Source organism: Chenopodium album, chromosome 9 (assembly GCF_948465745.1).
Source record: "Chenopodium album chromosome 9, dcCheAlbu1.1, whole genome shotgun sequence".
Taxonomy (NCBI): Eukaryota; Viridiplantae; Streptophyta; class Magnoliopsida; order Caryophyllales; family Amaranthaceae; genus Chenopodium; species Chenopodium album.
In genome coordinates this window covers 64894016-64910892 of record NC_137842.1, presented here as the reverse complement: position 1 = coordinate 64910892, position 16877 = coordinate 64894016, and the positions used below count along the sequence as shown (strand labels likewise).

The 16877-nt window shown below is 33.3% G+C and overlaps 1 protein-coding gene across 1 annotated transcript; it reads right to left on the bottom strand.

Annotated features, from left to right (window-relative positions):
- Position 1: 1 nt before the first annotated feature.
- LOC145558776 (uncharacterized) lies at positions 2-7767 on the bottom strand. The gene is made up of 5 exons (XM_081620112.1): positions 7266-7767; positions 5764-5834; positions 4946-5057; positions 1309-1361; positions 2-354 (listed from the first exon to the last, which is right to left on the bottom strand). Exons 1-5 carry the CDS (start codon positions 7606-7608, stop codon positions 211-213), a joined length of 723 nt encoding a protein of 240 aa, XP_081476238.1. The 5' UTR covers positions 7609-7767; the 3' UTR covers positions 2-210.
- Positions 7768-16877: the final 9110 nt, after the last annotated feature.

Below are 16877 nucleotides of genomic sequence, written 5' to 3'. Positions count from 1 at the left end.
GCAATCAACTTTATTACATGCAAACTTTGAATCACCTTGTGCATTGTATACAAATTAACACAGAATGAAAGGATGCACTAATATTTCTAATCACAGCTACCATTAGCACCTTTGATAAATCAAAAAAGGACTTCTTGAACTGAATATAGGGGCAAGATTAAAGGCAAATATTCCGTACCACAATAAAAACTTAGTAATCTGTATACAATCTTAATTCTTGTAATCAGGATTGTCACGGAGGCCAAGTTTCGAAAGAACAAAGCAATAGGACTCCCAGTCAGTTCTCCTCAGATATTTCAACAACTTCTTCCTTTGTTGCACCTTTGCTTGCAATCCTCGACGAGAATGCTTATCCTAGAACAAAAAACAACATAATTGTTGGCTGTCAAATATATTCCACATCAAGTGAAAGATTACGTCACTTGTTTACTTTTTCAGATCAAACTGTCAAAAACTACAGTGGTGATTAAGAAAGCAAAATAAATCAGAAATAAGGCTAAGGTATATACCACACACACACCAAACCCCTACCATAGACATAAAAATTTCATACTAGACAGCATAAGAACTTAATGGGAAAATACTATACGAAATCGGTGGCAAAATATTTGTCTTCCCATTCAACAAAAATTTATTGTTTGGTGTTTCCAATAAATAACCAAAAGTACATCACACAAAATAGAAAGATCCCAAAAACATTGCCACTTAAGACACTATATCCCAAAGCATAATCAAGGATAGAGTGAGGCGAATCATTTACTGCGTATTAATTCCATTCCTAAATGTTCTGGACAGCAATATGTTCCAATACATAATCAAGGATAGAGAAAAGCAAATTAAACAATCTGCTCCTAAATGTTCTGGACAGTTATTATTTGCACAGGAATCAAGAAAGAAGAAAGAGTGAAAAGGAAATAGTGGCAAATGTAAGCATGTGGGCAAAAGGTTTTAAAATCAATTACCTAAAATGAAACGAAATAAAACATTAAACAGTGTAAAGAACATAAAAGGAACAGAAGTATTAACTAACAAGGCGAAAGAACGACAAATATGAGAGTACCCAGAAGCTCCAGACTGCCACCCCTAAAGCTGGCTATATCTAATAGATAATAAAGTATAATCATTATCATTTCTATTGAATATATATAATATGCACGTCATATAAGGACTTCAGAAGCATATGACACCTGTATCAATTATTTATTGAAAGAACAATACAAATTCAAGAGAAACTTATTGTTCAACATATATACAGTATAGTAAACAATAACATACAGAAATGTTGAGGGTCCATAACAGAGTTTTTACCTTCTTGTGCAAAACAGCAGACAAGTGAAGTATTTCTGTTGTAAGTTGTGCAACTGCAAAGTACAAAGAGAAAAATGATGATCAATTGCTACTGATAAACGAAAATGGCAATCATGAAAACAACAGAAGTTTCAAAATCTTGATTTTATACTGGGGTATATACTTGAGCTGAACAGAGCATTATAGCATGTTTCCCAAACTCAAAAGTTTGAAAATACTCAATACCAGGTAAAAGCTAAGGTTTCCACAGCCATGATCAACGCTAACAATTTTCATTTCCTTTCCCAGATGTCGGAACAAAATAAAACTAGCATATTGTCATTGACTCAAAGAGTGAAGTTGCACCTAAACACATGATATAGCCCAACCAAGATGAATATGATCCGTTGAATACAACACCCTATGAAAACGAAATTCCATCATTCATTTACACCAATAACTATAGCAATAAAGCTGAAGAATCACAAGTAATTAACCATTTCAATAATGATGACAAGATCAGGCAACACCTACAAAAAATAGAAACTGACTTAAAGCTGATAGCATTGTGCAATCCATGGGACCAATTCGTTCACATGAAAAGGTACCTCCAGAGGCTCCATTCAGGAGTCAGGAGATATGAGCCCAGCATAATCATGGCTAGTAAATGAGCAAGTGGAAAAACACAGTATAATGTGATCGATCAGGAAGGATCTGACACCAAGGGCCATCAACTTGAAACACCCAACTAGATGTTCCATGTTTACATCCTTTCAATGTAGGAATTTAGATAGTGTTTGCCACATTGAATCTCTTTCCTTCCACATCCTTTTGTTATGAATTATCATAACTGTAACAAAAATCCAAGGAAGAAGAAAGAGAATTCAATCTGACAACAATAGACATTGCAGAAATTAGAGGATAGTTATCATGCTTTCGAGTGGCCTTATTCACTCCCAAAGCTTCTTCAATATTCTGGATGCCTTTCTGCATGCCAACTCTACCTTATTTATAGGAAAGCTATATCTCCTCTCCCTCTAACAAGCCAACTACCTTCCTCTTCAAGATACAACTACATAGATTGGACTAGCTATTATGTTCCACCCTTGGGTTGATATAATGTCCGTAACTTTGCTTTCCTTTCCTTTCTCCTTCTCTCCTTCCCTTAACGGCTTAACCACTTCCCCCTTTGTGATTTCAGACAGGATGTTTTTGATTTGTTGTCTTTCCACCAGTTTCTAAAGTGAGTACAATTTCTCTACACCCCAATTTGTTTCCTTCTCATTATTCCTAACCACTTCTCCCTTTGTGATTTCAGTCTGAATGCTTTTAATTAGTGGTCTTTCCACCGGTTTCTAAAGTGAGTACAATTTCCTCTACACTCCTGATTTGTTCCTTCTTCGAATTCCTACTCTACACTCCTGATTTGTTCCTTCTTCGTATTCCTACTTAACTACTACAGTAGGTTTTACTGAAAGGTCATAGATAATTGGTGGTGAAGGCTGCCTATATCCCTTCAAACAACCAAAACTAAGGAAATAATACCCTTCCTAGGCAATACTAGCCACTAAAAATTACATTATTATTTCAACCATTTGAAATCATAATGATATATCCCTCTAAGAAGCTATTTTTCTATGGCTGCAAGTCCGACCATTTTTGTCAGGTTCATGCAAGATGATAAACTGATGGTGGTGGTGGTTTTTCATTGCTTTTCTCAAAGATATTAAAACTAAGGAAACTTTTTAAAGCCATCTTTTAATAATAAATTAAAATAACACTAGAATGAACCCGGTTATTGTATACAATGTCCTATTTTAACCAATTCTATTATCTTGGTTGGATGGTGTTGAACTATTAACAATAAATTATTATCATGTGGGATATTGTAAGATTTGTCATTTTGCATATTTTCAAATTGTAACTTTTTAACACACAAAGCCAAAGTTAATAATGGTCAAAGGTATACATTAGAAACCACCAATAAAAGTGTATTCTAACTACAATAACAGAGCTACAGAAGTATGTTCTATGGGGAAGTACAGGTATCTAACTCATACATACAAAGGGGGACAATGAAGAAAGAAAAGAGTCAAAAAAAAATTTTAAAAAAATAATTAAAAAAAAAAAAGATAGTGAGGCAGCGGAAGGCAGTAGAGCAGAATGGAAGATAAAGATTAAAGAGAAAAACAAGGTCCATTGGAAGTGCCAAAAACTACAAACAGTAATTTCAACCTCAATACAAACAATAAACCATTTTTCTTGTGACAATTAATTCTCACAACCCAAAAACTATAACTATAACTAATAACCGTTCCAAAAGAATTTGTAAACCTCTAATCGAGAGAAACTCTACTGTCTCTACATTGCCAAAAAAGAAGTTAATAACTCACTGAACTGAAGCAAAAGCGGGAGAGTTCATAATCAAATTACCTCAATAAATTTTTTATCGAATTTGACTCTCTATCTGGCCTCTTATGCACCGTCATTGAAGGATTTTTCACAAACTCAAACTCGGGAACTCTATTTATGATCCAATTTCATGTACCTTTTTTTTGGGTGTTGTTCGAGGGTTTAATTGTAGTGTCATATAATGAGTTTTCTATCTTAATTGTACTGTTTTGATTTCTTAGATAGTACTCATAAATGATTAATATGAAGTAAGAGCAGAGATTTGAGAATGGTGGATGGAGTCATGGAGGTGGCGGAGGGGAAGGTTGCAGAGGAGATGTGGAGGAGCAATAAGCTTATGAGTTTCCCAAAAATATTGTACATGTCATCATTATTTGTGCACACAAAGGGCCCACATTTAACTACACTTGGGTTTAAGTTGATTAACTTTCACCGAAAAGGGGTTTGAGGTCCTTAAAGGTGAAAATATAAGTGCAAGGTCCATAACTGTGAAAAATATAAAATGTTAGGTCCCAGTGTTATACTTAACTCACATTTGTTAACAAACGGAGGGAGTCCCACAATTGAGTAAGCAACTCGTGTATATGATTATTTATAAGCCATCACATTTAAACCAATAAACACCACCAAAATATAGGGCGGAAAAAAGATTTTCGGAAAGATAGTCCATTCTTTCCCTAATAGACATCATATATTGGCTGCATAGCACTGTAATATCAGCACAAAATCTATTACTGTACTTGTTTTAAAAGTCTGTGACTTAACAATAGAGTCAGTGCCCTTGAATTTTAGTCCATGAAAAAGGGAATTAACTATAAAAGACCTTAGAGGACCATTGATTTCCAAATAAGTCTAAAATCAGGGAAGCATTCTGATTAGCCACACAAGGAAGAAAGGAAGTCCGAGACGGTAGGATAAATGAAATCAGTGGCGGATGTAGAATATTTAGTGTGGAGGGGCACTAAATAAAAAATATAAATAAAATGATTGTATAAGGGCTTGAACCTAAGTCTTTTAGTCCAAACTCAATACATTACCACTATGACAAAGCTAATTTGATGTTATTTATTGCATAAAAATTGTATTTAACCTATAAATATATATATTTACTTAAATAAAAAAAAAATAAAAAATAAAAAATTTGGGGGGGCCGGTGCCACCCAGGTCCCTTCATAGATCCGCCAATGAATGAAATACTCCGTAATATATATATATATAAGTAAATAAATAAAGTTATCCTGCTTACTTTGAACACGTGCTGATCCACAATCTGACTCATGCATTTTAAACTCATCCCGCACTTTTCTCAACTCAAGCTTTAATTTCTCCTCTGCAGACATGTTATCTGGATGAAAATACTGCAAAGAGAACAATGAATTCAAATCATTATATTGAAAAGACAAATTGTATGATGTCTATCAAGAGTAAAGAAAATAGGCAGTATGATTTCAAACAGGTTTTTAGCAATATTTCTATCCCTAATTATTGGTTCATGGTCAGATGTCAACATCATAATGAACTCGAATAAATATGAAGCTTTTAATAGAATGCTCTTGATTTTCAAAGTACAAGTAAAAGAGTTCCCAGCCATAGGTGTGCCATCAGAAATGGACATGAAAGCTAAACAGGGAAACAAATAAAATCATAACATACTCTTTATTGTGATATACTACATGTAAACAAACAGTCTGTCCCATAAATCCCACTAATTTTATAATCCAAACTATTAAGCAGGCACAGTTTCATCCTAGAGAGATAAAAGCCAACCCCTCATACTGATCAAATTGGATCTGTAAATGAAGCTACACCCCACAGGCGTTCACATGTGTTATATTGTGGAGACTGATGAAAAAGTGATGGCAGCCCCTCTCTAGTACGCCAACTAGCATCATTCGTTGTATCAAACTGATTAAAATATGATACATAATAGTATAATAAATTAATAAGGCATGTTTGCAAGTTAAACTGACAAACAAGCATACAAATATATTTCATAATGAAAACAGAAATTTCAGAGAGGAGACACAGAGAAAAGTAAAAGGGGTCTCATAAAGGAATCACTACCTTTTCAACTAAATGCTCTTGTGGAGGATACTCCGTGAAATTAGATGAAGACAACAAACCCAGACTCTGGACTACGGGAAAAAATGCATTCGTCAGCATATTACAACAGAATAGCAAAATGAGCTACTTTAAAATTAAGTACAATATTACTTTAACCAATAATAATGGACAAAATACTTCATGTTTCAGACAATCCTCCTCTGAAGAATATTAAATAATGCAAATTACAACCATGCAGATTATAAATGTAACTAGAAACACTTCACAAACAGATCAAATACAAATTGATTTGTAGACAGCTAAGAGAGCTTCAAGGTAGCCCATTCATGCAGGCTTGCAGCATCCACTACATCGTCCAAGTGTAAAATAAATACTCTATATGGCATAACTTGTTGGAAATCATTACTTTAAATGGTGTAAATTTTCAGAAATTATTAGTGAAATCTCTCTGAAAATAAAACAAGATGAGATTATAGGATATTACCTAACAGAAAGCTTCAAAGAGACTTACAAGGCATATAAACACTACTCTTAGTTTGCTACGTCCAAAAACAATAACTTTAATATGCAGGTTCTCATTAGGATAACAAAGCAAAACTAAGGATTTGACAATTAACATTACAATAGAGTGTGGCCAATGATAAGTAAATGCACAGAAGACAACATTTTTGATCCATCACACTCAAGAATTTTCCTTTCATATGATTATTCAAAAGCAAAAAATCGTATCTTAAACCTAAACTTAGCATCATCCCCTCCATGTCTGCTAAAAGCATGAACATAGAAACTAAAGTCCCCATTTCAAGAAGAGAGCTTTAACCCCAAACATCAAACAGATCAAATATGTTGACTGCCTTCCATGTCCACAAAAGGATTTCACTTCCTCTAGCATTTCATACTTTTCTATTTTATAACACATCTTAGCCTAGAATTAACATGCCAGGCCTTCAATGCTTGAACCAAAAATAAACTAAAATTATATTCAACCTTGAATATAAATGAAACCATTTTCCACCCACCTACCCCAACTTATCCCACACCCAAGATGAACATAAGAGATAAGTACAATGAAATGTTAAACTTCCTTAAATACTTAGATCAAGTCCACGGATTGAGAATAAAACATCATTATAACGTAAGCATTCAATCAACGCGCTTGAGCTCAGCAAATTTGTTCAGATAACTAAAACAGCAGGGTATTAAGTCATTTCTTCAAGCTCAAACAAAAACTATGAATTCATCCTTCAATACACAACACTTCAAAATAACAATCCCAAAACCAAGCAAAGTTCATTAGTAATTTATTTCCAAAAGAACATTACAGATGAACCCCTTCTTAGTTTGTGATTACTATACCCCTGATGATAGAAATCCTGGGATTCACACCAACTTAACTATCATGTAAAATAATAGACAAAACATAACACAAAATCGCAATCACAATACAAAAAGCACTAGTCTTCAAAGAATAAAAACATTATGAATGAGAGAAAGTGACTCACTGGGAGCATTCTTGAGCCTATTATCCTTGCTAATATTGTCAAGTGACGAAAGACTCTTCCTCAACTCTCTAAAATAAGCTGGACTCTGCTTCTCGCCCTCCTCCTCATCCTTCCTAAGCTTCTTCAACCTCTCACCCAATTCCCAAATCGAAAACCAGCTCTCCTCCTCTCCATCCTTGTTCTTGCCCTTCACCTCCTGCCTCAGCTCCCTCAGCTTCATCCCCAACTCATCATGAGTGTACATCTGAAATAACTCGAAACCCGACTCGTGGTCGCCTTTTTCATCCCCAGCTTTCCCTGTATTCATCTCCTTCTCCTTTATCTCCTTCCCAAACACCTCCATTGGCAAATCCTCACTCTACCCACCAATCACCTTACCAACACCACTTACTCCGCCGCCACTTCCGGCATTATCGGCTGCAATTTAAGGGTTTTCTTATCACTCGTATTTCTCCCATCTACAATTGTCCCCTTCACTTTTCGCAAACTCTCTCTAATTGAATTTAAACGACAAATCCCCAGTTTTTTCGCAGCATAATCATTAGGGTTTCCGGAAATTCCGGTCTGAAACATCGTCTGTTACTGCTGCTGCTCCAAACCCGGCGGCGGAACTGTCGATCGACGGCGAAACTCCGACAAAATCTTGTTAATCTCAATTTTAAAAGCCGTATTCAAAATCAAACTTAAACCCCACAATGTTTAGAATCAGACTGAAAATTAATACGCAAATCGATCAACTTGAAATCTTGAATTCCCAATTGACTCATTCGTATGATTGTACTGTATGATAATACTCCGTATTTGATACACAAATCATAAGTCAATAAATACGGAGTATGTAACATAAACAGTACGAATTATATTGAAGGAAAAAAAGATGGAACTCTTATTAAGTGAAATTTTTATTAGAAATTAAACTTTAATAATTTAAATTTGTTCTATTTACTTTAAATAATCCTTTTTTTTTTTTAATTCTGTAATAGTCTTTACGTGCGGTTTTTTTTTTTTTCTTTAATATAAAACCAGTCAACAATCTTATACTACGTATTTTAGTTTACTTGACACGTGTTAGGTTGTGATTGATCCAAAACTAAAAATAGAAACTAAATTAAAAATCAATGGAAAAGAAAATACAATTTTTTTTAAATTGTCACATGTTTTTACCGAGTGATTTCCCAAAACAATGTAATAATATAAAGGAAAATTTGATTTTAATAATCCAACCTTTGACCGGTCTGGCGGTCTTAGTTTATTAATCCCACTTTTTAATTATAACTGATTACTCCAACCTTTACACCCCATTCTATTTTATTAGGCCAAGTTGACTGGCTACCTATTGATCAGGTAATTTTTTTTGTTTTTTCATTTTCATTAAAAATAAAAAAAATAAAAAAATCTTCTCAGCCACCCACTTTCCCCTTCCCCGATCACCCCACCTCCCTGCCGCCCCTTTCCATCCATTTTTCGCCGACCACCACCTCATCCACCTCCCACAAATCCACCTCAATATCTCTCTCTCTCACTCTTACTCCCTGCATATCCACCTCGTCCTCCTTCCATTAAAATCAATCAACAAAAACTCCAACAACGACCCAAAAATTTAAAAAAAAAATTAAAAAAATTGCGAATGTGAGTTTAACAAATCACTCACCCAAAATCCAGAATTTCAACTTCCAATCCTAACAATTAACAAGTAACAACCACCATGAAAGCTCGATTAACCTCTTCATCATCATCATCATCATCATCATCATCATTTCATTCTCACTCCCTCCATTATCACCATTACCCGACAATGTCGTCCTCATTTCCCTTAATTCCTCACAACCTCCATTTCTATGGAACTCAAGCTCCAAAACCCATCATCCAATTCTGAAATTCCGCAAAAATCCATCTTAATTTCTTGCTTAAAAGACTCGATGGGTTGGTTTTCATGGGTTGCTAGTTTCGTGGGTAGGTTTTGGTTAGTGGTGAACTATTGGTTTTCGTAGATTGGGGTATTCCTCGAAATCTTCGTCCGGCAACCCTCAGGGAGTGATTGGGGTGGCAAGGGAAGGGCAAAGGTGAATTATAAGGGTTGGTGATTGGGGTGGCAAGGGAAGGGCAGCAGGGTGGCCATGGTGGCTAGGGAAGGGTGTAAGAGTTGGCTGGGAGTGTCGGGTTTCATGCAGGTGAAGGGTAAGGGGAAGGAATTGAAAGAGAAAAGAGGAAATAGAAATATTAAAAAAAATAATAAAAAAATAAAAAAATATTTTTAGACCAATCATAACGCGACATGTGGACAGGCAACCTGTTGTAGAAGGTGGGATGACCTGTTGGGTTGGATAAAATAGAATGGGGTAAAGGTGTGAGTAATCAGCTATAATTGAAAGGTGGGATTAATAAACTAAGACCGCTCAAAGGTTGGATTATTAGAATCAATTTTTCCTACTATAAACTAATTCCTTATATACATTGATTTAAAAATTCTTTCCCACAATACTGTCATGTAGGCTCGGTTTCAAGGCTCGGTATTTGCAAGTATAAAATCACTAACATTCTTGGCGGTTTTAACTAATATAGAATGGGTCTGTTCACATTTACTAAACTAAACTGAACTGAACTGATTGGAGTTTAACTGAACTGAAATTGAGCTGACGTGAACAGACTCAACCTCTAATAGTTGCATAGAGCCTCTATTGGTATTAGCGTTACTATGCATAGACGCTTAATTGGTATTAACGGTTCTTTACGTAAAACCTCTAATACCATTAGCGGTTCTATATGAAGAGACACTAGTGAAAGCTAAACTAGAGGTTTTATGCTAGAGGTTCTTGTAATACCCCGTATTTTCATACGTATTTTCCTAATTATTAATTAGGAATTATTTTATAAAAAGGGTATTTTAGTAAATCTATTATTTGGAGCCAAAATAATATTTGAATTTTGGCGCCAAAAGTATTTTGAAAACTAATCATTATTTTGGATAAGATTTATTATCCATTTATCCTATTTTAAAAACCGGATTATTTATATATTTCGGATATTTTAATTAAGGCAAAAGCTATATTTTATTATTATTTTAATAAGTCCGAAAATCCCATTTATTTAGCTAATAAATTCAGATTTTCTTATGTATAAAATCTGATTTTATAAGTTAAATTATTTGGTGAATATTTGGTATTTTATTATTTAATTATTTATTACAATATATATTATTTACACAATTATTTTTAATTCCTTAAAACTAGCAAAATATATTCCTAAATACTAAATAGGAAGGCTGAAAATATGAGCTTAGGAAAGCTCAATAATTTCGGCCATCCCATAAAGATTTTGGGAAAATATTTTGGTAATTTGTATTTTTAATTATCTCCCTAAAATCTCCTATTTTCCATAATTCTAATTCTCCATCTTTTTTATATCCAATTATTATATTTTGTTGCCATTCATTCTTCTTAATTATTCCCCAAGCAATTTCAATTTCCTTAATATTTTTCATGACATACATACCTTCCATATTCAATTATACACAATCCCTTCAAATATCAAAACTTTCCTTAAATCTTTGCTTACTTCTCCAAGTAATCTCTTAAACCCTAATTACCATAATTCTTCCTACATTTTCCTACCATAATTCATGCTCATACTAGCCTATAAATACCCCTTCATACCTCTCACATTTTTCACACAAATTCTCTTCTTTTCTTCTCCTCAATTTTACACAAATCATCCCGTTCATCTTTGAAGCCAATTTTCGGGCACTTCTGGTCAGTTTTTGGGGTAGTGACGTTTCACAAAAAGTTGTTCCTCTCGAAAAATCCTTGAGTTTAGTCTCAATAATAACTCAATTCGGAGCTATATTGAAGGAGTTATAGCCTCTGAAAGTTCTGCCTATTATTTCCTGCGCAAATCCAATTCTTTTCTTCTCCTTTCCTTTTATTCAATTATTATTATTATTATTATGGGAGATTAATATGAAATTATTATGAGTATTTTTAATTATATAAAATCATATTTTAATAATATTCATGTTGAATTAATTTAAGAGGTTCATGTACATATAGTTGGGAGGGTTTAATTTAATTATTTGTGATTATTTGTTAACCTTATATTGATTAAGGTTATATTTATTTATAGGGTGTTTTTGATCAAGCTACTTGAGAGTTCTTTTGAAGTGTTGTTGGCTAAGTGAAGATCAAGGTACGTTAGGTGGCTAGATACCTTGAAAGTGATCGATTTGAATAACATGTTTGAATGATTTTATGATGAATTGAATTAAATTGAATTGAATTATGGTTTATGAATTAAAAGTATGTTTAAAAGATTGGTTTTAATAATTAAATTGGAGTATTGATTTTATAACATGTTTTGATTAATTAATTTATTATTCATGTTTAAAAAGGATTGATTTTAAAAGCATATTGAATTTATTAAAAAGAAGTTTGGATTATTATTAAAGGTTGGATTATTGGATTTAAAAGAGGATTTATTGAATCGTGGATTTATTATTATTTATGCTTTATAAGCATGTTAGTAATCCCACTATGCGGATTTGGTTTATTGATAAGACTATGGACTTTGTATGACCTAGTCTTTCCTCAAGAATAGCCTTGTAATATAAGGAGACTAGCTTGGGGGATGTGCACACTTGGGAGAGGAATTGGTTTTAATATAAGGAACTGGTTTTAAATAATTGGAATTAGTTTTATTGATTATTGATATTGGAATTATTGAGAATTGGTTTTAAACCATGAGTTTGGAATTATTGGATTATTTATTGGAAATTGGTTTTTAAAGCATGTTTGCGAATAAATTGAGTTTAATTATCTTGCACCTATCGTACTTAGCATATTTTTCTAACTCGTACTTCTTATTTGTTTTGGTTCGCCCTGTTTACCGTAATGGTAAGCAGTGTTGCTTATTTTCAGGTTGGAGTCAATAAATGATGCATTGGAGTCTCGGGATTGGTTTTCACTAAATTAGGAATTTGGTCTTGTATACTAATTATGGTTATTATTAATAAAGAAGAGTATTGAAGTTTCCGCTACAAAGTATTGTTATTTTTAGTAAGTTGAGTAGCCTTGCGTAATCATGCGGCGGTAATACGCCTAAGTCTATCTCTACGGTATAATTATACGTATTATACTAGTATTTCCGTAGAGGGAGATTTGGGGGTGTTACAGTTCTATACTTCTATGCATAAAACCTCTTTTAATGGTATTAGAGGTTCTATTGGAGGTATTAGAGGTTCTATATAAAACCTCTATTGGTATTAGTGGTTCTTTACTGCCAAGTTCCAAACCTAGAAATCGATCCTACGTGGACGGTATTGTGGGAAATAATGTTTTAAATTGACTTATATAGAGAATTAATTTGTATCTTAACATCATATTGAAGGAAAAAAAGGATAAATTTCAATTCAGTGGAATTTTTATTGGAAAATTACACTTTAATAATTTAATTTTGCTCTATGCCTCTATATACTTTAAATAATCCAAAAATATTTTATTTATAGTCTCAGCGTTAACCTGCGGCTTTTTTTTCTTTAATACCAAACCAGTCAACAACCTTAGCCCCGTTCACTTCACCTTAAAAGATAATACTGAGTAAAAATAATTTCAGTTCACTAAAAATAAGTTCAGTTCAGTAAAAATAATTTTAGTTCAGTAAAAATAAGTTCAGTTCAGTAAAATTCATTTATCTTAAAAAATAATTATAATAGAAAATCAGTAAAAATAATTTCAATTCAGTAAAATAATTTCAGTCTAGTAAAATTAATTTAAGTTCAGTAAAAATAATTTAAGTTCAGCAAATATAATTTTGTTTCTGTAAAAAATAATTTCAATTCAGCAAAAATAAGGTAAAGTGAACGGGGCCTTATACTTTAATTTACTTGACATGTGTTAGGTTGTGATTAATCCAAAAATAAAAATAAAAATTAAATTAAAAATCAATGGAAAAGAAAAGACAGTTTTTTTTAACTTGTCACATGTTTTACCAGTTCAAGATATTTTAAAATTAAAATTAAATAAAATAAAAAAACATTTTTTGAAAAATAAAAAATTAAATCAACCTAAGCCCCTACCCCTAGCAACCTCCCTCTTCCCAGCCCCACTCCCCACCCACAAGCCTACCCTCTACCTTGTCTCATTACCAGAAACTACCCCCCTCCCTTTCCCCATCGCCAAAATAACCTATGATTAAACCTCTGTCCCCGAAACCACCATCCCCAAAAATTGTCGTTAACCAAAACTCATCTTTGACAAGTTTTTTCAATTTAGTCTTATGTCATAAATCCATAGCTTTGGTTGTTGGCAGATTTAATAAGAGAAATTATATAAATAAATTAATTTCGGGGTATAAATGTAAGCATAGTATTTATAAGAGTTATAAAATTCACATTAACGAGGGAAAATAAGTAAATAAACATATTAAAATATATAATAGTCTAAGCACAAATCATAAGAGTTAACTCAAACTTTATAAAAGGTATGGATTGATGTAATTGCATACAATTTGTTATTTATTTGTGGTGTTTGGGGAAATTGAAGGATTAATCCGATTCTGAGACTTGAAATCAATCCGACTTCAACATCTGGCCTTCCACTCCGATTTGACCCAACTCCGAGTCTCTTTTTTTTTTTGGTTTTTTATTTTTGAGCAATTTGTTGTATTTTATTAGGATATTTTATATTGCTCATTGTGTTCAATTGAAAACTTAATATTCTGTTCACTTATAATTTGTCATAGTGATTCTTGGTAAATAAAAAAAAATGGTGGAAATATCAATAATTTTGCTATTGGCACCAAATTTGGAGGAATCACCATTTCAATTTTTGCAAACTAAATTTAAGCACCCTGGAATTGAATATCAATAATTTTCAGTAATTTGAATGATGTTTACTTGTTCTTTTTTCTGCTAATTTGCTTTTGTCCTCACTAGAATGTGTTTACTGGACTGGCGCTAAGTGTTGCTCAAACCACTATTCGCAGCACTACAAAACAAGAAGTTGAGAGAGTTATGCTTGAAATTGATGTATGAATCCCAACTTGAGGCTCTTCATGGCATTGTCGAAACCAAGCAGCAGGATCTCAACCATCAGGGCTTAGATTATTGGGAGAGATCCTGGTCTTATGTGCATGAACATAATATTATTGGGAGAGATCCTGACAAGGAGGCAATTATCCTAGAACGGCATACTTGTTAGCAATATGTAGACAAATTAATGAAAGTATCATAATTGAAATATTTTGTCTCTTCTCTAAAACAAAAACTACAACAATGTTGAAGAAAGCCAAACGAACCAGACATATAAGGCTAAGGACCTAAGGTATATATAGACCACCCATACACACACGACACACCGTACACTTACCCTAGACACAAAATTTCCATACAAGAATTGCAGGGTAGTGTACGTTGTACAGACAGCATAAGAAATTAGCGGGACATTAGTGGATGAAATCGGAGGCACCAGTTTTGTCTTTCATCCAACAGCCAGCTGTTTAGGATTTCTGCAATATATAACCATGAGTACTAGTATCACACCAACATAATAGAAGATCCTATAAACAACGTTGCTACTTGACTCATGATCAAGGATTAAGAGATAGACTATCAGGCTATATATATTTAGCTTAAAAGTACAACCAATATCAGCTACTTTGAACTGTAAATATACTAAACAAATTTATCAGGAGAAAATGGTAGCTTTAATTCTTAGTTCTCTCTCAAAAGGTACGGTCTAGAAAATCTAATACTCCGTAAATTCTTGAATGAATATTAATATAGTATATTCTGTAGCACACAATAACATACAGAAATGCAGAGGGGTCCCTGACTGAGCACTTACCTTCTTATGCAAAACATAAGACAGGTAAAGTATTTCTGTTGTAAGTTCTCTCAACTGCAAAGTTAAAATGATGAATGATGATCAATTGCTACCCGAAAAAATTATTACTAACGAAATTCGTGATGAATGGCTTAAGTTGAGGGAGTTCTTGCAAGTAGGTGTGAAAGGAAGCCGAGTTGTGGTGACTACACACTCATAAAAGGTGGCAAGAGCTATAGGTGACGATCCAATTTACACAATAACAGGTTTGTCATATGATAATCTCTGGCATTTGTTTACGACAGTAGCATTTAACCAAGGGAGTATTTTTCAATTTTATTGCAGAGATGTTTTCTCCAAGATATTGAACATGATAAAAATGGTGAAACTTTTTCTCCAAGATATTGTACACTCTTAAACTTTTATCAACTATTTTTTTGTGAGATTGTGAAGAAAAACCAAAAGGTCTAGAAATTACTTGTATGAAAAAGAGTAATTACATATAACAAAAAGTTGGTACAATAATGTTGAAGGAAATTTTGAGACAAGGGAAACCACTGAATAAATTGTCTGTTGTATTCGAAATCTAGCAAATCTCGAAGATAGTTGTATCCAAAAATCAAGTTAATATATAGTATCAAACTTTTCTGGTGTTTACACACAGGCAGATTTCAGTGTATTCGATCTCTAATTGTTTCCTGCAGACTTTTGTAGACTCATTTGTAATTAGATTGAGTAGCCAGTAACAGTTTTCTTTATTTTCTGTATGCACAGGAGGCAGTCGTGCAAGATAGTTCCTTCGTGATCAATATGAAGACGATTTTGTTGGAGAGATGTGTTGTATACCAGAAATCTGCCCATTGGGTAGGTTGAATGATGCTTGTTTGGTCTTAATTATTTTGCTGCTGGCATGAGTGAATCTAGCTTTGCGTTTAGTTTGTTTTACATCGTAATACTGATTTACAATTTAGTTTTCATATATAATACAACTTGGTTAAAGATTTCTAGTTAACGGGAAATCATTGGTATAATGGGATTGTAGGCCTTTGCATATGATATATGTTGGGAGCATCTGTGCATGGAGATACCCTTCGTAGAAGGTGAGCTTCATCGCCCTCTCATGCTCTTCAAGGTCTAGGCTAGTTTTCAACTTCTGTTGTTAGAACAAGACTGTTTGCTTGCTTCATTAGTGTACTTTTCTCTATTATTGTTTTAGGGGTAACCTCTTCTCGCACTCTGAGATTATGAGTAAGATGTTCTTAGTCCGTCCCAGGTTGAAAATCATTTCATTTCAACGAATGAATTTGCATTTGCTTATAAAAATCCCACTAAACTCGATTATTTCTCCTGATAGTGGAAAAAAAAGCTGGAGTAAGTATGAGGAATCTTCATTATTTGCACTGAGTACACAACAGGGCTTATTTAATTAATAAGTTAATAATAATGCTAATAATAATAAAGCTGACCACACATCTTATTTTAAATATATAAAGTAGATTTTCATTTCAACGAATTTGCATGTGCTTACTTTAATCCTACATTCCTACTACTAACCCCAATTATTTCACCTAATTAGTGGAAAATAAAAGCAGGAGAAAGTGTGGGGAAAAGCTTAAGAAGGTGTGATAGATTTTCTTAGCACTTTACTAAGGAGCCTGTCTTTTAGTACTACATTAATAAATCTGCAACTTGATTATGATTCATACCATCCCAAACTTATTTTCTTCCAGATAGGTGTGGGATAAAACTTTGAAAAAAAAAAAAAAACAAACAAAAACGAAAGCTGAAAACAAAGAAA